We start from the raw sequence: 21,859 nt of genomic DNA, 5'->3' as shown, positions 1-21,859 counted from the left end.
CGTTTCTTTTTCTCTGTCCCGCCCTTTCCAAACACACCCGCCCTTTGATCCGAGCTACCACCAATCAGCTTTCAGAACCTCCAGCTTCATCTCATGATTGTGCGAAGACGCTCCTTGATCCAAACGGCCCCGAGCCATTGAAATGATGATATCAGAGGATAAATCTAAGCTATTTCCATACACACGACGCTTGCATCCGATCTGTTTATTTCACGCTCGTGACCTTTAGTTTTTCTAATGTGCTTTTGTATACAATGGTTACAAAACAATAATCGTTTCCGCGTCACCGTCAAATGCGCGCCCCCAGTAGAAACCTGCACAAGGATCACACAGGGATCTTATTGTTAGATGAGAAGACGAGTGAGGGAGGTCCCACATGTGAGTTATCTCCACCAGAGAGGTAAGAATGATTCTTTGACTTTTACAAATTTGTATTTATTTGTTTTTTTATTTTTGCATAGGGTTATGTTTAGAGAGAGAATGGTAATTTGCAGTTCACCTATGAGTACATCAAACACCTATTTTGAAGGTAGCTAACGTAGTTTCGTTGAAACGCAACGCCGACGCGGTTTCGACGATGGAGATCCCATCTGTTACTTAAGCGTCACATTTTTTGCTGTATTTTAATGAACGCGCGTAGTAAATAGACTTTTAAAATAATTAGCACAAATCATTTTATGTTGCAAAAATACTTGTTATACATGTAACACCAAATTCTGTGACTATCGAATGCAAAACGGTAACAAAGTCGCCGTTTTATCTGACTTTCCTGAGAGAAAGACTCTTTTAAAAGATATTGGTTTGTTTGTGGAAAATCACTATATTTATTTTTCTAATATTGGAAGTAAAATGTATTTCGCACGTAAGGTTTGCATGGAAATAAATGTATATAATTTTTTTAAATTTATGTAGCTATTTGGAAGACGCCTATACGTTTAGTGCATCACGGTGTAGTTGTCATCGGTATTTGTGTTCTCTAGGAATCGAACCCACGGCCTTTGCGTTGCCAACGTAACGCTCTCAATCGATTCATTTTAAATTCATTTTTGATTCAAATAAAAATCAGATTAAGTTTATAATTTAAACTCATATTCTGTATTTCACGTTATTGTTTCCAAGGTGACAGTTTTTTTTACCAAATTTGTTTTTGGTCTTTTAGATAATACACTTAATTTTTTAGTTGCTGTCACAGTTATGTGACAGGGCCTTTGATCAGGCATTGTTCAATATTTCCCATGCCTTGGAAAACCTGAAGATTTTAAATGTTTGTAAACGCTGTCACAACATTCATGAATAAGTAATGCTAGTCTGTTAATTTGACATCTGATATTTTATGCCTTTCATCCATAGATATAAGCATTGAGATTTCCTGCACAGCAAAACCAAACTAAAAGCCCGTATATACAGGACAGCCAAAGCAGAAAACAGAAAATGGCTTGAAACACATCGACAAGACCAGGATTCAGCAAGGCAAAATGGAAAAACACATCCTATCCTTGCAATTTCTGTCTTACGTCAAGCAACAGATAATTTGTGGGGAAATGAAGGAGCTCAGATTTTCCTGATAAACCCTCACTCTCTTGCAAGCTTCGGAGTGAAATCCCAACCATGGCTGTCATTTGGGTCCTGTTCTCCATGCTGACTGTATGTATGGCAATCAATATGGAAGCTACTGGGAGCCATAGCATGTTTACCTGTGAACCGATCACATTACGGATGTGCCAGGGCCTCACCTACAATACCACATTCATGCCCAACCTTTTAAATCACTATGACCAACAAACCGCTGCTCTCGCAATGGAGGTAAAGTGTCTATCATCATACATCGACTGATTGTTTTAATGACATGATCAGGTTACATTACATTAATCTAAGGATATAACCATTATACTGTGGTATGACCTCAACACAGTCATACATCAGGATGCGGATGTTTTGTTTACACAAATTATATACAAATTCTGTTTATATCAAATTCTGAATTATTTCCAAAATGGTCTGGATTGAAATGTAAACAATAGCTGTTAAAATAACTTCAAAAGTATATTAAAGTATAGACCAACACCATTATTTTAGATCTGACCCAGATTTCTTGTGCCTGGTGGGAAACGCAATTCAGATCACTTTACAGAAACGTTTAAAGGGAAATTAATCTCTAGCCTGATCTACGGGACTCTTTGCCAAATCTTTATTCTTAAACAGCTTGCCCTTTCAAACATTGTTTTGTTGCCTTTTGTGATGTGGCATGACGAAATAAGTATCAGATAACAAGGTTGCAATACACTGGCATGCTAGAGTTAACATCACAGTGCCTGCTGTTAAGAGCAGTTAAGGATGCCTGAGTGCGTTGTTTATTTTGATGGCTCTATAATCTTCGTATCTGCATCCGTAACGCCTGAATTGAATCTAACCGATGTTTAATCCACTGAGCCCACCGAGAGCAGCTGCATTAGCTTGTTACAGTGGCAGTGTATATCTGAACACACACAGCACTTTAAACGTTATCTAAAACTTCACAAGCTTTCGACTTATTCTCTCAAGTACATTCTTAATATAACTGAGAACAAGAAATTAAATTAAAGAGATATCGAAATAAAAGTAAAAAATTCTGCTCTTGTATATTTGTGCAGAAATTTGATGTTTACTTTTCCACTGTAACACAAAGTAATGCTACTTTTACAGCCATGTTTGCACAAAATATTATTAAATTATTGTGCATGTATATTTAAATATATTTCTTACATTTTACCTTTAAAGTTGCAATGAAATTGAAATGAAAACTGTATTATTCATTATTTAAAAAAAAATCTTTAATCAAAAACGCAAATCTCCTCCCCTCCTCGAATTGATCTCTCTTTACTTCCAGTCATATGCACCACACGTGATACATGACAGGTGGGGTCTAGGGAAAAATCACAGCGATTAGCAAATAGCAACATGACCCAACTTCCAACGATCTAATGAGTTCTCGATGGATGAATTCAAGTCATGCCCTACCTTTTTTTCATATTAAAAGCAGTTTCACTTGAAAAAATAAGACAACAGGCTTGTTTGACTTCATGCGGTGCTGCAAGAACCAACAGCCGGATGACGTCAAAGTACCGCAGGAACAATTGGAGAAATCATATACAAAGTATAATTTCGGCTACCTCTCGCGGCACTATAACGTCATCCGTCTGTCAGTTCTAGCGGCGCTGCATGTAGTCGAACAAGCATAATCAATACTTCTGTTTCTTGGCAACTTTAACATAATTTTATCCAAAGTGGTCACAATTCATATGCAGATTTGTACAGATACATTTGTACAAGCTATATGTAAAATAAAAACCAAGTTTTAACCTCCTATGACCTGTTGTGTCCACATACATGGACATCACATTTTTTGTTGTTTGCACCATAATAATTAATTCTGTGTAACTGGAACCTGTTGTACACAAACGTGGATAATTACACGGCTTCATGTTCAAAAAAAAATATTTGATTATTTTATTTATTGGTTCTTCCTAACCCCAAAATAGCTGGAAGAAATCTGAAAAAAAAGACAAACCAAAGCTCGTTAAATGGCATCAAACCTATGTCCAAACTGGAGGATGCACGACTAACACAAAAAAGAAATAAATAAATAAACAAAAAATTTTAAATAGCCATGAGCTTTTGCAGCTTTCCTAAGCACACAGCTTTTGAGTAGCTCAAAAAAACTGTATTTACTAAATTGTCACAACTGCCCCCTATGTATTGTCTAGCTTCAAAAGGGGCAGATAAAGGTCCCTGCAATCAGTTTTTAAAATACTGCAGGACAGTGGCATCATCTTTCTCTGAACTCTGGTTAACCTTATTTGTGAAGTGGGGCAGTTGCCTAAAGGGATGATATTCTGGGTTTTGTGGTTGGATACAGTAATAGGAAGATAGACAAGCATAGACAATTCTGGCTAAACCTGACAATTTTCTGCGTTATCGGTGCACTGATTGATGTAGTTTGACATTTGATTAACAAACTTCCTCTGCCATTTGTCAAACATTAGACGATGCATGACCTTGTCCTCTTGTTATTTTAACCATGGCATAGTCATCAAGGGCGTCCAGCTGCGGTGATGCAATCGGGCAAACTAAGATGCTATGATTTCAGGTTTAAACATAGGACTAGATTTATTAGACTGTACATTTTTGCATTACACAACAATAATTGTAAGTATCTTAATCTGACCCTAAGATGGAGTTGATGAAATATGCGCTTAGTACCTACAATTGCATTATGTGTGTGTGTGTGTGTGTGTGTTAAATTGCCTTGTTTATAGTACAAATTGGGAATATTGATGTTAATATATAGCTCTTTAATCATGTTTACTGTCACATTACATGACAGCATACACAGGTATAAAAGTGTATTGCTTCACAATTTTGCAAGGTAATTAAATATTTTTTTACTATTTTAACTAAAAAAAGCTAATAAATATAGTTTATTTAACATCTTTAGATATGCAATAGAATGTAGTAAGACTAAGTAAGATTTTAGTTACATTTACACTTAAAAAGTTATCATTGAAATTTGGCTGATTTGACCATTAGTTTCCATCCATATCTTCTTCTTTGTCCTTTTTCACTGCCTCCTCTTTCCTCCATTCCTCCCCCACGCAAGGTACTGCGGTTGCCGGGGAAACTGATCCCGATTGTATTGCAACAAAAGAGCAGGGTTTCTCTCTCAGGAGGTGGTCGTCACTCGCACTCTGACCTCTCTCCATTAGACCCCTCCCCTTAGGCCAGGCCAGTTATGCATCTTTGGTTGTCATGGTACTGTAGTTGAATGAACTTTGCCTTAAGATTGCTGGTAAAGAGAACTTGGAAGGAAGATCAAAATTTGTAAATGATTAAAAAACTACTCTTGTTGTGGTTTTAGGTATGTGAGAATCTTGACCAGAGTCCTGGAGCTCAACTGGAGTTTGTATGAATGAGCAGTGGGGGTGCACACACAGGCATATGTACACTTGATTTATGGGTTAAGGGAGGGAGAAAGCGTATTTACTTGTGAATGGATGCATTGAAAAGGTCAGGTTAGGTGACTGAGAATTTCTTCTTGTGTGCCTCCTTGTTTTTCCATTATCTTTATGCAGTTTAAGCAATTAGATGGAATCAATAGGTCGTCAGTGCACTGACAAAGATGTAACTTTAAAATGGTCCCTTTTGGCATTTCTGAGTTAGTTACACAATATCGTAACTTGAGACACACAAAAAAATGCAATTTTCACAAAAATCACCTTTTCTTTTTTTATGGTGCATTAAATTCACCAGGATAAAATGTGAAGCATGTGTAACTTGTCATACTAATAAAGATCTTATTAATTTTATTAAAGGACACTCCAATTTTATTAAAAATATGCAAATTTTCCAGATCCCCTAGAGTTAAACATTTGATTTTTACCATTTTGGAATCCATTCAGCTGATCTCTGGGTCTGCCAGTACCACTTTTAGCATAGCTTAGCATAGTTCATTGAATCTGATTAGACCATTAGCATCACGCTAAAAATAACTAAAGAGTTTCGCTATTTTTCCTATTTATTTGACTCTTCTGTAGTTATATCGTGTACTAAGACCGACGGAAAATTTAAAGTTGCGATTTTCTAGGCAGGTATGGCTAGACTTTCATTGTAGCGTAATAATCAAGGACTTTGCTGCTGTAACATGGCTGCAGCAGGCGTACTGATATCATGCACTTCCTGAAAATACTCCCCTTGGTTACTTTCAATAGCAGGGGACTATTTTCAGGTGCTGCGTAATATCGTTGCGCCTGCTGCAGCCATGTTACAGCAGCAAAGTCCTTGATTATTACGCCAGAATGAGAGTTCCTAACCATATCTGCCTAGAAAATCGCAACTTTTTATTTTCCGTCGGTCTTAGTAGTACACAATGTTACTACAGAAGGGTCAAGTTTTAAAAAGGAAAATATTGAAACTCTTTGGTTATTTTTTAGCGCGATGCTAAGGCTCTAATCAGATTTAATAGATTATGATAAGCTATGCTAAAAATGATACTGCCAGACCCGGAGATAAGCTTAATGGATTCCAATATTTAATATTCAACTTAAAAAAATATTAGTTAACTAAACATTTTTGTCAAATTTATTTTTAAGTTTAATTAACTCAAAACCAATTTTTTATTTTTTACAGTTCCATATACAGTATTTGCTTCCTATGGCATACAAATACTTTAAATGCTCTGTGCCCAAATAGGAAGTAACAATCATTGTCATTTCTGCATGCGTTCACATATCTGCCATCTCTGGACATTTTATGTGTCCCGAAATAACATTCAGTAAAGCCCTTGAGAAACACAAAGACATTGGTATGGACATTAAGAGGGAAGTGTATGTTTTCCCTTAAGGCAGCAATGGGTGGGATGCACACATTTTTCAAGTTTATCAGATTATTCCATTGCACGTAATGCGGCATGACAGCCATGATGAGATCATATTGGCAATGTGGGCACTCGCTTTATTTTTATGTTGTGTAATAGCCAGTGTATGTCCACTCAATTGAGCTCAGTGGTTTTCTAAGACCTTTTGTATCGAAATACAGTCATAGTAATAATAACCATAGTTGCAACAAGCGTGCAGATCCAATTTCTCCATGCGCATGTAATTCGACAATACAAGTCACTTGTATTTGACATATCAAGCTAAGTGCATTTTATGTAGCTGCACTTATTGTCTGTTAAAAATCAGAAAATTATGTTTAAAAAGTAATTAGAATCTTTTGTATATTTAGTGATTTATGGAAGTCATATTATTAGTATTTTAGTGGTCTGATCGGTGAAGCCTGTTCTCATCTGTGTGTCATGTTGGCGGCTTATGGATTATGTGTGTGAAAATGATGCTGGTTTAAATGCTTTGTGCCAGAATGGACAGGCTTAACATCCATCCTAATCCTTTTTAGACATTTTGGGTGGTATCTACGGTGCTGGCAGTGAGTGAATAACTTTGTAATCTGTATATATTTTTAATCCAGTAGATTAAAAATATGATTTCTGCAATAACTCCAGGGCTGGGTAGATACAGTGCTGTTAGTGCATTACATCCCCTGATTGTATCAGTATAAGGGCGCACTCACACTATCCAAACCAAACCGCGCTCGGGCGCGTTTGACCCCCAAAGCCTGGTTTGTTTGACTAGTGTGATCGCTCTGTTCCGTGCCCGGGCGCGGATTGGTTAATCGCGCCGCGGCCGGGTTGCAGAGGTGGGCCGGAGCGCGGTTTACTTGGACTCAGGCGCGGAAGGCTGTGGTGTGAGCGCAATCGCGCCTGAGCGCGATTCAAAAGGTGAAGACGTCAGTTGCGTGACCACTCACGTTCATCTGCCTCCGTAAAAACCTTTTGCTGCAAGCAGCGGGGTAACGTGAATGTCCGAGCTGCACACGTGACAGATCAACTAAGCAATATGATGACACTGTAATCGCGCACCAAATGACTCAGAATAAAAAACACAGACTTTTCATTACGGTGGGTTCCAGTGTTAAGAGAGCGCTTTACTTCCTGTTTTTTTCAAAACAATCGCATCTTAATGACGAAAGCGCGCCCGGACTCGGATCGATAAGAAGTACAGTGTGAGTGCGTGCACCTGGGAGAGTAGGGAGGGGTGACAATCGCGCTGGAGTATGGTTTGGTTTGGTTTGGATAATGTGAGTGCGCCCTAAGAACTCCATTTTCATTAAATTTAAGTAAACAATTGGTGTAATAGCTAGACACTATACATACACTATATAAATATTCTGCTATGATTTTAAGTAATGGTATTTTTTTATTCAAAAGAATTACAGTAAATGCATGCAAAAAGTATGAGTTAATATGGGCTGTGCCTGTGTACGACAGTCAGTTTAGTCCTTTTAAATTTGACACAAGGGGGGACTCAGAACCCCCACCCTACCAGCACAAAAGCCTGTACTCAGCAGGGGCGATAGCATTATTGTCTATCTGTCTGGTCCTGGGTGGAGCCTTTCTCCGTCTCCCCCCAGGGATTTGCATATTTGTGTCCGGCCCCAAAGCTGGTGCTGCTTCCAGAATACCACATGGTGTAAGGAGACCTCACTAATAAACAGCATGTCTCCACACCACAAACAAAATCCTCCTCAGAGAGATGCATTAATGTGATGTCACTACAGATCAAATACATTATATGATTTTGATAATGAAATGCAAAGAGCAGTTTTTAATAACGCAGAGATGTTTTTGAGATGACTGGCAAATAAAATGGTTAAAAATGTCAGAAGATGAATTGTTTTCTCTAAGCTATTAGATTAAATACTATGTCAGCTGGTGGCCAATTATATACCAGCGTGTTTTTCAAAAAAAAAAAAAAAAAAAAAACAACTATTAATTGCACAATTATGCAAATATACATTGCATACAATATTTTCAATTGTATTTCAGGGTTGAGATAGGAAATATCCTAAATCCAAGTAGTCAGGAACGCAGCATTTATGTTCTAAACAATTTCTTAATAAAATAAATATAATACATTCATCAAGACTAATAGAATAACTAAAATATGATATATCTTTTGCTGACCAAATCAATAATTTTTATTTTATTTTATTGATAATAAACAGGTAATTTAGTACACCTGCATAATCATCACTAGGTGCTAAGGAAAACGGCAATGCCCAATATTAATAAAAATAGATAAAACCTGTGCACTATTTAAAAGAAATTTTTTGTTTTAAATACATTTCAGTCCCATTATCTTCTTTAGGTATTCCTAATGTTGTTGATTAAATTTTTTACTTGCACAATTATTAATTTAATACGTCCAAATGTACAAATTGCCTCAAAATAAACCATAGCAATAGCATCTATGCATATAGCCATACATCCAAACAGTTTTGATTTAAAGCATCCATAATAATTTTAATATATTTTTCTCTGTACCCCTCCTTTTTCAGCCTTTTCATCCTATGGTGAATTTGGAGTGCTCTACAGAAATCCGCCCCTTTCTGTGTGCCCTTTATGCACCCGTGTGCACCGAGTATGGCCGTGTGACCTTGCCATGTCGACGCCTGTGCCAACTTGCCAAGAGCGATTGCTACAAACTCATGGAAATGTTTGGGGTTACCTGGCCAGATGAGATGGAGTGTAGCAGGTACAGTTCCACATTTCAGTCATCTTGGTTGTAAAAAAACTCTGACATAACGCTATAATAATCTGTCTTATCTGTCTTCAAGGTTTCCAGAATGTGATGATTCTTATCCACGAGCTATAGACCTTCTCCCCAGCAGTGATGGTACAGAAGAATCTCCTTCATCTGTTCAACGGGACTACGGTTTCTGGTGCCCACGAGAGCTAAAGATTGACCCCGAGCTGGGATACTCATTTATGGGTGTGCGTGACTGCTCGCCTCCTTGCCCGAACATGTACTTCCGCAAGGATGAGCTCATCTTCGCCCGCTATTTCATTGGGGTCGTCTCCATCGTCTGCTTGTCCGCCACGCTCTTCACCTTCCTGACCTTCCTCATCGACGTCGGACGATTTCGCTACCCGGAGCGGCCCATCATCTTCTATGCCGTCTGCTACATGATGGTGTCCCTGGTCTTCTTCCTGGGTTTCCTATTGGAGGATCGCGTGTCGTGTAATGCCTCAAGCACCGGTCGATTCCGCGCCTCCACCATCACCCAGGGCTCCCATAACAAAGCCTGCACACTGCTCTTCATGACTCTTTATTTCTTCACCATGGCAGGTAGCGTATGGTGGGTCATCCTTACCATCACCTGGTTCCTGGCTGCCGTTCCCAAATGGGGAAGTGAAGCTATTGAGAAGAAGGCTTTGCTTTTCCATGCCGTGGCTTGGGGGGTACCGGGAGCACTCACCATCACCCTCATGGCCATGAACAAAATCGAGGGCGACAGCATGAGTGGCGTTTGCTTTGTTGGGCTTTACGATCTAATGGCCCTGCGATGGTTCCTCTTGGTTCCTCTCGCATTGGATGTGGTCGTAGGCGTGGTGCTGCTGTTAGCCGGCATTGCTGCACTTAATAGGGTTCGAATGGAGATCCCTTTAGAGAAGGAGAACCAGGACAAACTGGTGAAGTTCATGATTCGGATTGGCGTATTTTCAGTGCTGTATCTGGTGCCTCTACTGACAGTGATTGGATGCTATTTATATGAGCAGAGCTACAGATCAGTCTGGGAGAGCACCTGGGTACAGGAGCGGTGCAGAGAGTACCACATTCCCTGCCCAATGAAGGTAAGAAAATAAATTAAAGGAGGTATACAGTATATACATACTGTGGCTTCAAAGTCTTAAAGGATTACTACACTTTCAAAAAAAACAAAAATCCTGATAATTTGTAATTCAAGATGTTTATGTCTATCTTTCTTCAGACAAAAAGAAATGAAGTTTTTTGAGGAAAACATTCCAGAATTTTTCTCCATATAGTTGACTTTAATGGACCTCAATGGTTTTAAGTTTAAAATTGCAGTTTTAATGGAACTTCAAAGGGCTCTTAACAATCCCAACCAAGGCATAAGGGTCTTTAGCAAAGCGATCATCATTTATGCCAAAAAAAGAAATAATATGTACTTTTAAACCACAACTTTACGTCTAGCACTAGCCGTCCCTAACAAAAAATGTTTTTTATTGTGGTAAAGTGTAGTAAACATGTTTTTTGGTGTATTGATTACTATCAGCAAAACCATGGTTTTACTACAGTAACCTTGTTTTTTTTAACTGTAGTAAAACCATGGTTAATTTACATAAGGGGTGTGACGTGCTAGCGCAAATGTACGTACTATGTAATCACGTCGAAAGGGCACGTGTTACATATGTGAAATGCACACCTGCGGACCATTTTAAACAATCAACTTACAGCGTCGGAGCGGTCCTCTTTCTCCACACTTGTAAACACTGGTGCATTAGTTTCACATACGTCATGCTTGACCTTTCGACGTTATTGCGTGATACGTAAGGTCACACTGGCGCATCACAAAGCTAGTGCAAGATGAGGTTGTGGTTAAAAAGTATTTTTTTGGAGGGGGCGAAAACTATATTTGCTAGATGGGTCATCAATTGAGGTGGCAAATGAGAGGCAGAAATTATAAAAATGCTTGTTTTTTTTTTTATAAAAGTATTGTTATGCATTTAAAATTTGTTTAATATGCTTAATAACATTTTTAATTTAAAATAATTTTTAACATTAAAAAAAAAACACTGGTGAAACATCCACATGTCTGTGGGGTTACCAATATTTAAAGTAAAAAGACAGTAACAGCCTAAATCCAGTCTTTTCTAAAATTGAGGCGGCAATCATGATGATTTCAAGATCAGGGGACATTAAGGAAATATTAATTAAGTATTAGGCACGGGCCGGTATGAGATTCTGCCGGACCGGTATAATAACCATAAGCAGAAATACCACGGTCTTGCGGTATTGCCATTGTAACAATAAAATGTGTTATTTTCAAATATGTGTGTATAAAAACATCAACTTTTTAACTCAATACATTTTATTTTTAAGCAACATACATCATGACAGGTAAAAATAAAGCTTTTAAATGATAATATTCTTTCAAAAATATGTAATTCAAATGTAAACATCAATTACATGATTTAATTAATTTTGTGTAAACACAGTTCATACCTTGAAAACGGTATCACAGAAAATTTTAGTGGTTTTGACTCTTTAAAACCTTGGTATACCTTTAAACCAGTAACTGTCCCACTCCCATGCCAAGTTAGAAACATAACACCATAGACACTAATAAAGTGCAACAAATTTAATTTAGCTAACTTTCAGAAAATTAATAAGAAAGAATGCACTCACCATGCACCCCTCATATCAACCAGCACTTGACCTGAGCAATGACCTTTACACACAGGAAGTAGTCCAAATAGATTTCCCCCTTTTCTTAAAGGGGTGACATTCCTTGCTGCAACACCACAGACATTAATGTGGGGGACACTCATTATTTCTTAAATTTTATAATATATATATATATATAATAAAATAAAATAAAATTGTACATGTTAAATAATATCTATATTCACAATACAACTATTTAAAATTTGTTTTAAAAAATGTTATATTGTTGCAGTTGCAATCCATCATACATTTCTAAGGTATGGTGGGAACATGCATATTTTGTTAGAAATGCAATCTCTCAAACTCAATTAAATATGTATTTTAAAACAAAAAATTTAATTGTTAATAATGCACGAATTGTGTTCATCCAACAGAATACAAACATGGAAATATTTTATAATTTATTGGTATTTAAAGTTTATTTCAACTGTTGTAAAGTACCCAGATAAAGAATGACCCAGATAAGACCCTTATGCATCGTTTGGGATCGTTTAGAGCCCTTTGGAGCTGCATTGAAACTGCAATTTTAAACTGCATCGAAACTGTAAATTGTTAAGGTCAACTAAAGAAGTCCACTATTTGGAAAAATCCTGGAATGTTTTCATCAAAAAACTGAATTTCTTCTCAACTAAACAAAGAAAGACATAAACATCTTGAATGACACAGGGTGAGCAAATCATCAAACCTTTTTTTATGAACATGGAATACTCCTTTAAGGGCTGATCTGTTCATAAAGTATGCGTGAAATACCACTGTTTTAAAAATATAACCGTGTTTAAAGTATTACAGACTGCAAACATCACTTACTATGGCATTGCTGTTGTTAATAATTGAGAACCTCCGCAGTCTGTCCTCACTGTAAGTGCACAATATTAGGAACTGTTTTAGTGTTAAAAATGTATTGTTGAACCATTGAAAAATATATGACTTTTTTTAAACCTTACAATTTGGTATTTTGGTATATACCTTTTTTATTATTAAACAATAGGTAAGGAAAGCCTCTGGGTGTAGGAACTCCCCAAAGAAATAGTGTTGGCGAATGTTATTGAGTTGTTTTGATGAAATTGAATGAAACATGAATTAAATATGTGACAGTAATGTATCTGAAAGTAAAGGCAGGCTGAGCGTATTCAGAGCAGAAGTAATTCTCCATTTAAAGTATAAAAAGTGTGTGTGTGTGTGGAGAGAAAGAGATGACAGGCATGTGTATGGACAGCAGCTTGTTTATCCCTACGGCAATTGTGCAGTGAGCCGAGATAAAAGCACTTTCCATTCACACAATCAAACATGCACAACCCAGAAATAAACATACAGAAAACTACTCATGCACGACATTATCCACAAATACTGTACATGAATCATAAGGGAGACTTTTTGTTCTGAATATTGATATAGGTTTCTTAGGTTGTTTATTACTTTAATCTCGATTCTGCCTGTATAAGAATGTAAAAATCTTTTGCTATTATCTTTACAGGTGGAACAGACAAGCAGGCCAGATATCGCCTTGTTTCTCATTAAGTACCTGATGATGCTGGTGGTGGGCATTCCATCAGTGTTTTGGGTTGGAAGTAAAAAGACCTGCTTTGAGTGGGCTGGTTTCTTCAACGGGCAACGCAGAAAAGAGTAAGTTTACTATCATGTTAAAATCATGATGCACAAAGCGCCAAGGTCACATTTGTAGCAAACACAATAATAAATTGAGGTTTAAACCAATAAAAATAAAATAGCCACAGCAATGAGTTCATTAGTTGTAAATGTCTGTGAGGTTTATGTAAAGACTTCATTTCTGACTCACACCCCTGCCCCTTATATCAGGACATTAACCACTTCTCCGTCCCTTTGTTCCAACATCTCCTCCCAACTCCCTGACTCCTCTATGCCCTCCACTTTCCCTCTCTCTCTTCCTCCTCCACTCTCTCCCCTCCTCACCACCCTCAGCAGCACCGTGCACGAGAGCAGGCAGGTGCTCCAGGAGCCTGACTTCACCCAACTTCTCCTCAGGGACCCCAACATCCCAGTGGTGAGAAAGTCCAGAGGCACCTCAACGCAGGGCACCTCCACTCACGCTTCCTCCACGCACCTCGCCATGTTGGACGAACCCCCCAGTGCCAGCACCAGCCGTGCGAGCAGCAAGGCCAGCAGCTTTCATGGCAGTCTGCACCGCTCACGAGATGGGAGGTGAGAAAATAAAATGTATTATACGTATTTCACATCAGGTCAATTACAAACACCTGTTTGTTGGCAGAATCAATTAAGAGTCTGATAAACATGATTATTTACAATAAATATTACTTAAATTCTTTGTCTTTCCAATTTAGGTACACAGCCAGTAGTTTCCGTGGTGCCGAAGACCGTCTGCCTCACGGGAGCACCCTACGGCTCAACGATCATTCGCGACATGGCAGTCTGCAGCGTCTGGAGAGCCAATCGCGGCACAGCAGCGTACGGGACCTCAGCATCACTGCCCAGACCATCCAAAGCGTTCCTGGCAATGGGATTCACCGTGTCATAGAGGAGGATGGAACCAAGGCATGAACCTTAATATTGCAGCAGATGAGAGCAAATGAGTGAAAAGGACATTGAGATGAAGAATTCACATTGACTCCTAATTCACATTAAAAGAATTCTCACCGATTTTGATATCACAGTGACTGGATTCACATTGACACTGGATTTACATTGACACTGAACTCATATTGGCTCTGAATTCACATAAAATGAATACACACTGACTCTGAATTCCTATAGACTGAATTCACATTGACACTGAACTCATATTGGCTCCAAATTCACATAGACTGAATTCACACTGACTCTGAATTCCCATAGTATGAATTAACATTGACTTTGAATTCACATTGACACTATATTCATATTGGCTCTGAATTCACACAGACTGAATTCACACTGACAAATTCACATTGGCTCTGAATTCACATATACTGAATTCGGACTGACTCTGAATTCCCATAGACTGAATTAACATTGACTTTGAAATCACATTGACACTGAACTCATATTGGCTCCAAATTCACATAGACTGAATTCACATTGACTCTGAATTCCCATAGACTGAATTCACATTGACACTGAACTCACATTGGCTCTGAATTCACAATGACTCTGAAAAAGAAAAATAATACATCTTTGAGATCCCTAGGCATGAATCTGGGACCTTGGGATAACATTCACCAATGCTTTACCAATGTAAAATAATGAGAAACAACTCAGCCGAATGGACTTTATGAATTCTGCTGTTGAAGACTTGTAATGTTTTCAGGTTAAATGCTGTACTGTACTGTTAAGATTTTCTCAGAGATATGAAATAATGAGATTGTGTAAGCTGTCTGGAATCAGTGTGTTTCTACATAAACAGGGTTAAAGGTAAGAGCTTCTTAAGCATCATTCTGTGATGTGTTGAACTTCTTACTGTTTAATGTTTCAATGCTTTAAAGTTCTAGTTTGAAACAGCTTTTTTATTGTTTGTTGCACTTTTGACCGTTTTGTAGGACACAACTTGTATCTTGATACTGTAAGCCTCGCACATTGAGGTTGGACTATGAATTTGATAAAAAAAATGTAAAACACAAAAAGTTAGAATAGATATATTTTAGACTTATTTCTTAAATTGGCATATCAACTGAGCTCTTCTCCGTTGAGTTTTAGCACTAACATGAATTAGTTGTCATTTTCGAATCAACATAATTTACCGAAAACTGTGAAAATACTTTTTTAATAACATGTCCGTAAATGAGCATCCCAGGTAATTTATGTGCAAAATAAAGTATCACCACTACACATTAAGATTCATGTGTGTCATTTCTCTTTATTGAAATACATCAGCGTCAGGTAATATGGTAAAGTCTCCGTATATGCATAGTGGCCAGTTTGTCCATTCTTTGACCTTCTGCTTTAAGTAGCTCTGTGCAAAAATTGTCTTTGTAGTGAAATCCACATAAGAAGACAGTTTTCAAGTGAGAAACACAAAACCAACGTGAAACATACAGAATGAGGATTCATTGCATGCAAAACTACAAATTATTACAAAGCATATAAACAAAAAAAATGAGATGAGAATGATTTCATATAAATGTAACGTGTGAGAGTGTTTTCAGTGGGAGTCCCTATCCAACATGGTTGTTAACTTATGTTAAATGCTTTATTTAGTACAGGTGGAAATTAAACGGCAAATTCAACTTTCACAAATTATAAAAGTGAACCTCTCTGTGGAAGGAACAAACACATCGGTGACTTAAGTGCAGAAATCAAGATGTGTGGAAGAACTGCTCGATTTTTCCAATGGAATGCAAAAGCATGAAGACTCTTCTGTGCAATTCATAATTAAATGAAATTCAAGAATATACAGAATGTGTGGGAAATGTCTGTGCTGGTTATTAGACTTCTCTCATTTCTAAAATGTCTTTTCAATAGACCATTGGTAAAGACTGGCCACAAAAACAGAATAATGCAACTCAAATTTCAACTTTATAATTGTGGGCTTATTTGGATTGCACATAAGAGGCTTTTGGTCCAATTATTTTTGAACAGTATACATCAGGAATTGACAGAGACCATTTTTCCAACTGTTATTATAACCCCAGGTAACTTTTATAATATAGCTTAATGCTTTACATTTAATAGCAGTGGTGATGTTTCAATGCTTAGCAAATGTATTATTATCCAATAAAATATTTTTTTCCATAGTAAAAAGAGCCAAACTGTGTGGGTGAAACAAAGTGTGATTTTTGGACAGTAGTGAAGTATTTTTAATTTCTACTTAAGTACATGTTTCAAGTTTGCTTTGTTTTTCTTTGGAAACGTTTCTTCACTACATTCTATCATACTTTTTTTAATTCACTATATTTCGGTAATACGGAGCCCCTAAGGGGACATGGATCAAAAATTAAATAAAGTTTAATTTTGCGTGCACACATGAAACTTTCGCTTTCACGTGCACACGCGATAGTTTCACGAGCGTGCGCACGCGAATGTTTCACGTGTGCACGCGATAGTTTCGCATGCACACGCAAAACTAAACTTTCTGCAAAAATTCTGCACATGAAGGTTTTGCGTGAGCACATGAAACTAAACTTACAATTTTTTTACTCCAATGTCACCTTAGGGACTCCGTACATTAAATACCAAATTACATTAAATGTTATCTCAAGAAAGCACTACATTTTTAATATACTTAAGTGAATGTAAAACAACAACAACTTGTATTCTTGAAAGGTAGTAAAGTAAAACATATGATATTATTCATTGTAATGTAAGGAAGAGCTTCTTAAGAAAATCACTGATAAGGTTCGGATACTACTTTACTCGAGTAGTAAAAAAGAATACTGTGGATGTGAATGGGGCTCATGAACTGTTTGGTTACAAACATTCCTTAAAATATCTTCCTTGGTATTCATCAGAGCAAACTGTAACAACATGAGAGTGAATATTTTTTGTTGAACTATCCCTTTAAGCAGAAAGTAAAAATACTTCATGACTGTCCACCTCTGATTATTTCATGTACTGTAACATTAGAAGAAACCATGAATTCAGAAAGAAAATTAAATGTCAGTTTGCAAATTCTCAGATTACATGTTGGAATGAGTTCCACCATTTGGACTTCCATGGCAGAAATACGATATTTGTGTGCATTCTTATACAACATTGCTGACATTTGGACAGTTTCGGTCAATGAATATATATATATATATATATATATATATATATATATATATATATTGCTATATCTTAAAAAATAAATGTGAAATTAAGCGAAGCTGAGGCCGGAGAGATGATGCAGCTTTTATGGTTAAAGCACATTTGTAGTAAAACAGCTTGCATGGCCTGTGTCTCACAAAAACCTTAAAGTTCCTGTTATTAAAAGAAAAGAAAGAAATACACAAGGCAGTATCGTCCCGTAAACCAAAATAACAACTGTCTAAAAGAACTGACACAACTGAAGTTTTTTTTAATGGTCTCGGCGCGAGTATATTAAAATAATTTTTTAAAAATAAAAGCAATGAGATTCTTTTCACATAGTTTATCTCTACAATATTTCCTCATTATATATTATACTATACTTTTAGCCTATATACATTACTGTGATGTGTTTTGACAGGTCATGTTGGTTTTCAGAAGGTTTAGATTATACGAAGACTGGCAATAATGAAGATAACAGAGAAAGGATCACCGAAAGCTCCTACAAATCTAGAAGTGGAAGCAACAGATGAGATTGCATGTTAGCACCTCACACACAATTCGGCCGTCTCTCATCTATTTAGCTGAATTAACAAACGATTCACGGCACACATCACTTTTTAAAAGCAAATAAAAAATATACATCGTTGCATTATTTTCCAAGTAAATTATTTCAGGACTGAATTTCCAGGAAATTGAACAATGTCTATGGTGAAGAGCGAATCGAAGAATTTGATAGTATTTTCACCTTGAAATTGCTGAATGATAAATAAATAAACGTTCACCCCTAACCCAGTCTATGTACAAACACCTGTCACAGTAAAATCCATAATTTCCATTAGCAGTAGAGTCTTCCAATGAGACGCCTGGAGCCAGTTGCATCCAGTTTTTCTCATCCGGTCAGCACTGCGGGGTCGTGTCAATTTCTGTATCCCGGTTGTTCAATCATACACATATCCACACACACGACAAAGACTCCATCATGCTTCCTGTGCATGGTGGTGTGGTTTCTCCATGTATATACTGTATGTTCCTCAGTGGTGATCCATTATGCAAATTAATAAATGGGAGGGGCCTGTTGTGCAATAGTATGGAAAGGGGAGGAGCACTGTGACAGGGTGTGACCCGGAGAGCATGTTCGTGATTGGTTCATCGTGAGTCCATCATGTGTCCCACCCTGTGCGATCTGTGCTCTCCAGCGAAAGGGACTTGGTCTTGTGCGGAGAGGAGGGGCTTGGTGGGCTGCTGAAGGTGGAGCTGTTGGATGCGGTGGAGTGTCTTGGCGAATCGGAGTCCTGAAAAATAAATATGAAAGTACTGTTATAACAGTTTGACAATAGAGACTACAGCACTCTCAGTTAACACTTTACACGTTTAATTTGTTCATTTTAATATTTACGAAAGCATATTTAAAATCAAAAAGATCTGCATATGAATTAACTTACATTAACCAAAACTAACTTAATGCTTTTAAAATACGTTGCTCATTGTTAGTTAAAGTCTGATATTAAATGTGTTCCCAGTTTGTGACACCACAGAAAAATGTGATATTAACCACCCAGCCAATTTTGATTAAATGATTAAAAAAACACCAAATAAATAAAATAAGTAATTAAAATCTTTGAAAAACAGCTGAAACCACGCCCACTCGCGTGAAAGCTAACGTCTCTGATAACTTTTAAATACTATTACAACCTGAATGGATGCTCACAATTGTGTTAGGGGCCCCGCCCAAATATAAAACTTAAAAACTGTTTAACTGGTAACTTTAAAATTAATTACTACACAGTTCACAGTCTTTGTTACGTGTTTCAGCAATGCATTTCTAAAAATTATAATGTGTTTAGAAACAATTCTCTAAAATGACTTCACACAGACAAAATAATGTCAAATGTATTTTTTAATAAGACCCGTAAAGTGTTACCACTGTAAGAGTACTATGACTATCCCTGTAGGTTTCTTTGAAAACTCACATGACAGACAAAGAACATGGACATTTAACTACACATGCAAAGTAGGGGTGTCACAATATACCGCTATTGACAAAACTGGCGGGATTTAAAACTATGATTATTTATACGTGGTAATACGACACATGCTAGTTTCGTAAATAATTCAACAGCCATTTCACCTTAAAGAGACACTCCGCTTTCTTTGAAAATTGGTACCACTTTTAACATAGCTTAGCATAATCCATTGAATCTGATTAGACCATTAGCATCACACTCAAAAATAACCAAAGAATTTCGATATTTTTGCCATTTAAAACTTGACTACTGTATTTACATTGTGTTTAAAAGTTAAAAGTTGCAATTTTCTAGGCCTAGAATGATATTACGTAGTGCCCAAAAATAGTCCCCTGCTATTGAAAGTTACTAAGGGGACTATTTTCGGACAGTGCGTAATATCATTGTGCCTCCTGCAGGCATGTTACGGCAGAAAAGTCCTTGATTATTACGCCAGAATGACAGTATAGTCCTAGCCATATCTGCCTAGAAAATCACAACTTTTAATTTCCCGTCGGTCTTAGTACACAATGTAACTACAGAAGAGTCAAGCTTTAAACAGGAAAAATATCAAAACTCTTTGGTCATTTTTGAGGGCGATGCTAATGGTCTAATCAGATTCAATAGATTGTGCTAAGCTATGCTAAAAGTGGCTCCAGACCCGGAAATCGGCTGAATAGATTCCAAAATGGTAAAAATCTCTAGGGGAGCTGGAAAATGAGCATATTTTCAAAAAAAAGTGGAGTGTCCCCCTTTAAGATACAAACAGAAAATACGGAAAATATGAAAAAAAATTCCGGACTAAATGTCTTCGTCAGGCATCAGTCAGTCAGTATTTAGTTTGACCTCTCTTGGCACAAAACACATCTTGAGCTTTTTAAAGGAGACTGCAATCCTCAAGTAATTTTATTAGAATTATAAATGTGTATTTAATTTTATTTAGGTTTAAGAGATCCTGCAGTTTCCTGCTATTGCTCAAGTGGAGTGGGAGTTTACCCTAAATACTTGACAATCAGCTGATACTTTTACTGTTTTTAATACTACATAGAAATTTCCTGTATTTTCTTGTTGTATTCTAATAATTTATATATGATCACTATACCATTGCAAAAACAACAAATCTAATGGTGGCAACAACAGTATTATAGCAAGTTCTTTTGACCACGAAAACCGCATATTTTTATGGGGCTGATATTGCGACAGCCCTATTGCAAAGAGTCCAAATTTTGTGGGGCTCAAATAAAATGCAATTAAATGGAATCTGACATTTAGCACATTTGTAACAGAGAATAACTTTGTAAACATGGCACAGCGTAAATTTCAGAAAGTACCTGTGTAAGGTTTAGAATTTACAACAAAGCAGTTCAAAGCTACTCTTTATTTTGCTTATAGTAGGTTTTATAATCTTATAGGCCAAGGGTTTACATTATATACCCCTCTTCCTAACTGGTCTCTGCCATGCGTACAAAGCATAAAAAGTGAATGAAGTGCTTCCTTAAACCAGTAATGTTTTTGAGGACATGCTACCATAAAGTAATAAGTGAACAAGTACCCATCCTCAAAAACATGCCCAAGTTCACAGCTTGCAAATCAATGAACTTCAACTTTACACATTAAATCCCACCCTAAGGCCTGAAACATACTCTACTTAACCATGTGAGCTCGATTTCATGCGATTTGAATGTGTCATTCACAAGCATGGCTCCACCTGCTCTTGGTAAATGTTGGTTTGGCAACGCACATGGCAGCTGACTGCAGAATTTGCGCAAATATGTTTGGTGTTTATGGTGGAACAGACGGCACCCAAATGCATTTGTACGAAAATATGCACGGGACAGGACCGTATACACAGCAAAAAAATATTTTCAAGAAAAAATGAAGATGCTTTTTCTTGATGAGCAATAAAATATTTTTGGTCTAAAAACTAGACTTAATTTCTTGGGTCGTTTTGCTCATCAAGAAAAAGCATCTTATTTTAAGATTTTTTTGATATTTTTACTGAAAACAAGACAAAAATACTAAGATTTTTTTTTCTTGAAAATTATTTTTTGCAGTGTAATAATAATAATAATCATAATAATAACCTGTCATAATAATTTTAATAATATCTAGTTTTAGTAGCATGAAGGTATATACCACTAAAATACCACAGTAATACAAAAACGTACACATCATTTGCTGTAACTGCTACACTGCATATGTTTCCAGTCTAACTCTCCCTCCCATAAGGACTCTGATTTTCAGCAATGGACAAAAAGGGAGCAGGAGCGATATGGAGGCGCAACATGCGGATGAAAGCTTGATTCACATTCGAAGCTC

The 21,859-nt window shown here is 37.0% G+C and overlaps 2 protein-coding genes across 6 annotated transcripts in view; one reads left to right on the top strand and one right to left on the bottom strand.

Moving 5' to 3' along the window:
• The first annotated feature begins 90 nt into the window (after positions 1–90).
• On the top strand, positions 91–17,539 carry fzd3a (frizzled class receptor 3a). 2 transcript variants are annotated; one of them, XM_065256071.2, is made up of 7 exons: positions 91–400; positions 1,351–1,803; positions 8,929–9,125; positions 9,208–10,225; positions 13,315–13,463; positions 13,782–14,018; positions 14,159–17,539. In XM_065256071.2, the coding sequence occupies exons 2-7, from the start codon at positions 1,609–1,611 to the stop codon at positions 14,373–14,375; spliced, it is 2,013 nt and encodes a 670-aa protein (XP_065112143.2). In that variant the 5' UTR covers positions 91–400; positions 1,351–1,608; the 3' UTR covers positions 14,376–17,539. The 2 variants fall into 2 exon arrangements, with proteins under 2 accessions (XP_065112143.2, XP_065112142.2); XM_065256070.2 differs by having other exon boundaries at positions 13,779–14,018.
• An 89-nt stretch (positions 17,540–17,628) lies between these two features.
• The window catches only part of cdc42bpab (CDC42 binding protein kinase alpha (DMPK-like) b), a 69,038-nt gene continuing 64,807 nt past the window's right edge, over positions 17,629–21,859 (bottom strand). For all 4 annotated transcript variants that reach the window (XM_065268396.2, XM_065268398.2, XM_065268397.2 and 1 more), the window contains one exon: positions 17,629–18,829. In XM_065268396.2, coding sequence (XP_065124468.1) covers positions 18,698–18,829 — 132 coding nt within the window. In that variant the 3' untranslated portion in view covers positions 17,629–18,697. The remainder of the gene's footprint in view (positions 18,830–21,859) is intronic.

This window comes from Paramisgurnus dabryanus, chromosome 12 (genome assembly GCF_030506205.2).
Source record: "Paramisgurnus dabryanus chromosome 12, PD_genome_1.1, whole genome shotgun sequence".
Lineage (NCBI taxonomy): Eukaryota > Metazoa > Chordata > Actinopteri > Cypriniformes > Cobitidae > Paramisgurnus > Paramisgurnus dabryanus.
Note: the sequence above shows the minus strand (reverse complement) of the source record. Positions and strands in the feature narration are given on the sequence as shown.

Excerpts from the sequence above, each read along its gene's own strand:
- fzd3a (XM_065256070.2), top strand. The coding sequence starts at position 1,609 with ATGGCTGTCATTTGGGTCCTGTTCTCCATGCTGACTGTATGTATGGCA. Across the intron at positions 1,804-8,928 it reads CCGCTGCTCTCGCAATGGAG|CCTTTTCATCCTATGGTGAA; the intron begins GTAAAGTGTCTA and ends CTCCTTTTTCAG. Across the intron at positions 9,126-9,207 it reads GATGAGATGGAGTGTAGCAG|GTTTCCAGAATGTGATGATT; the intron begins GTACAGTTCCAC and ends TCTGTCTTCAAG.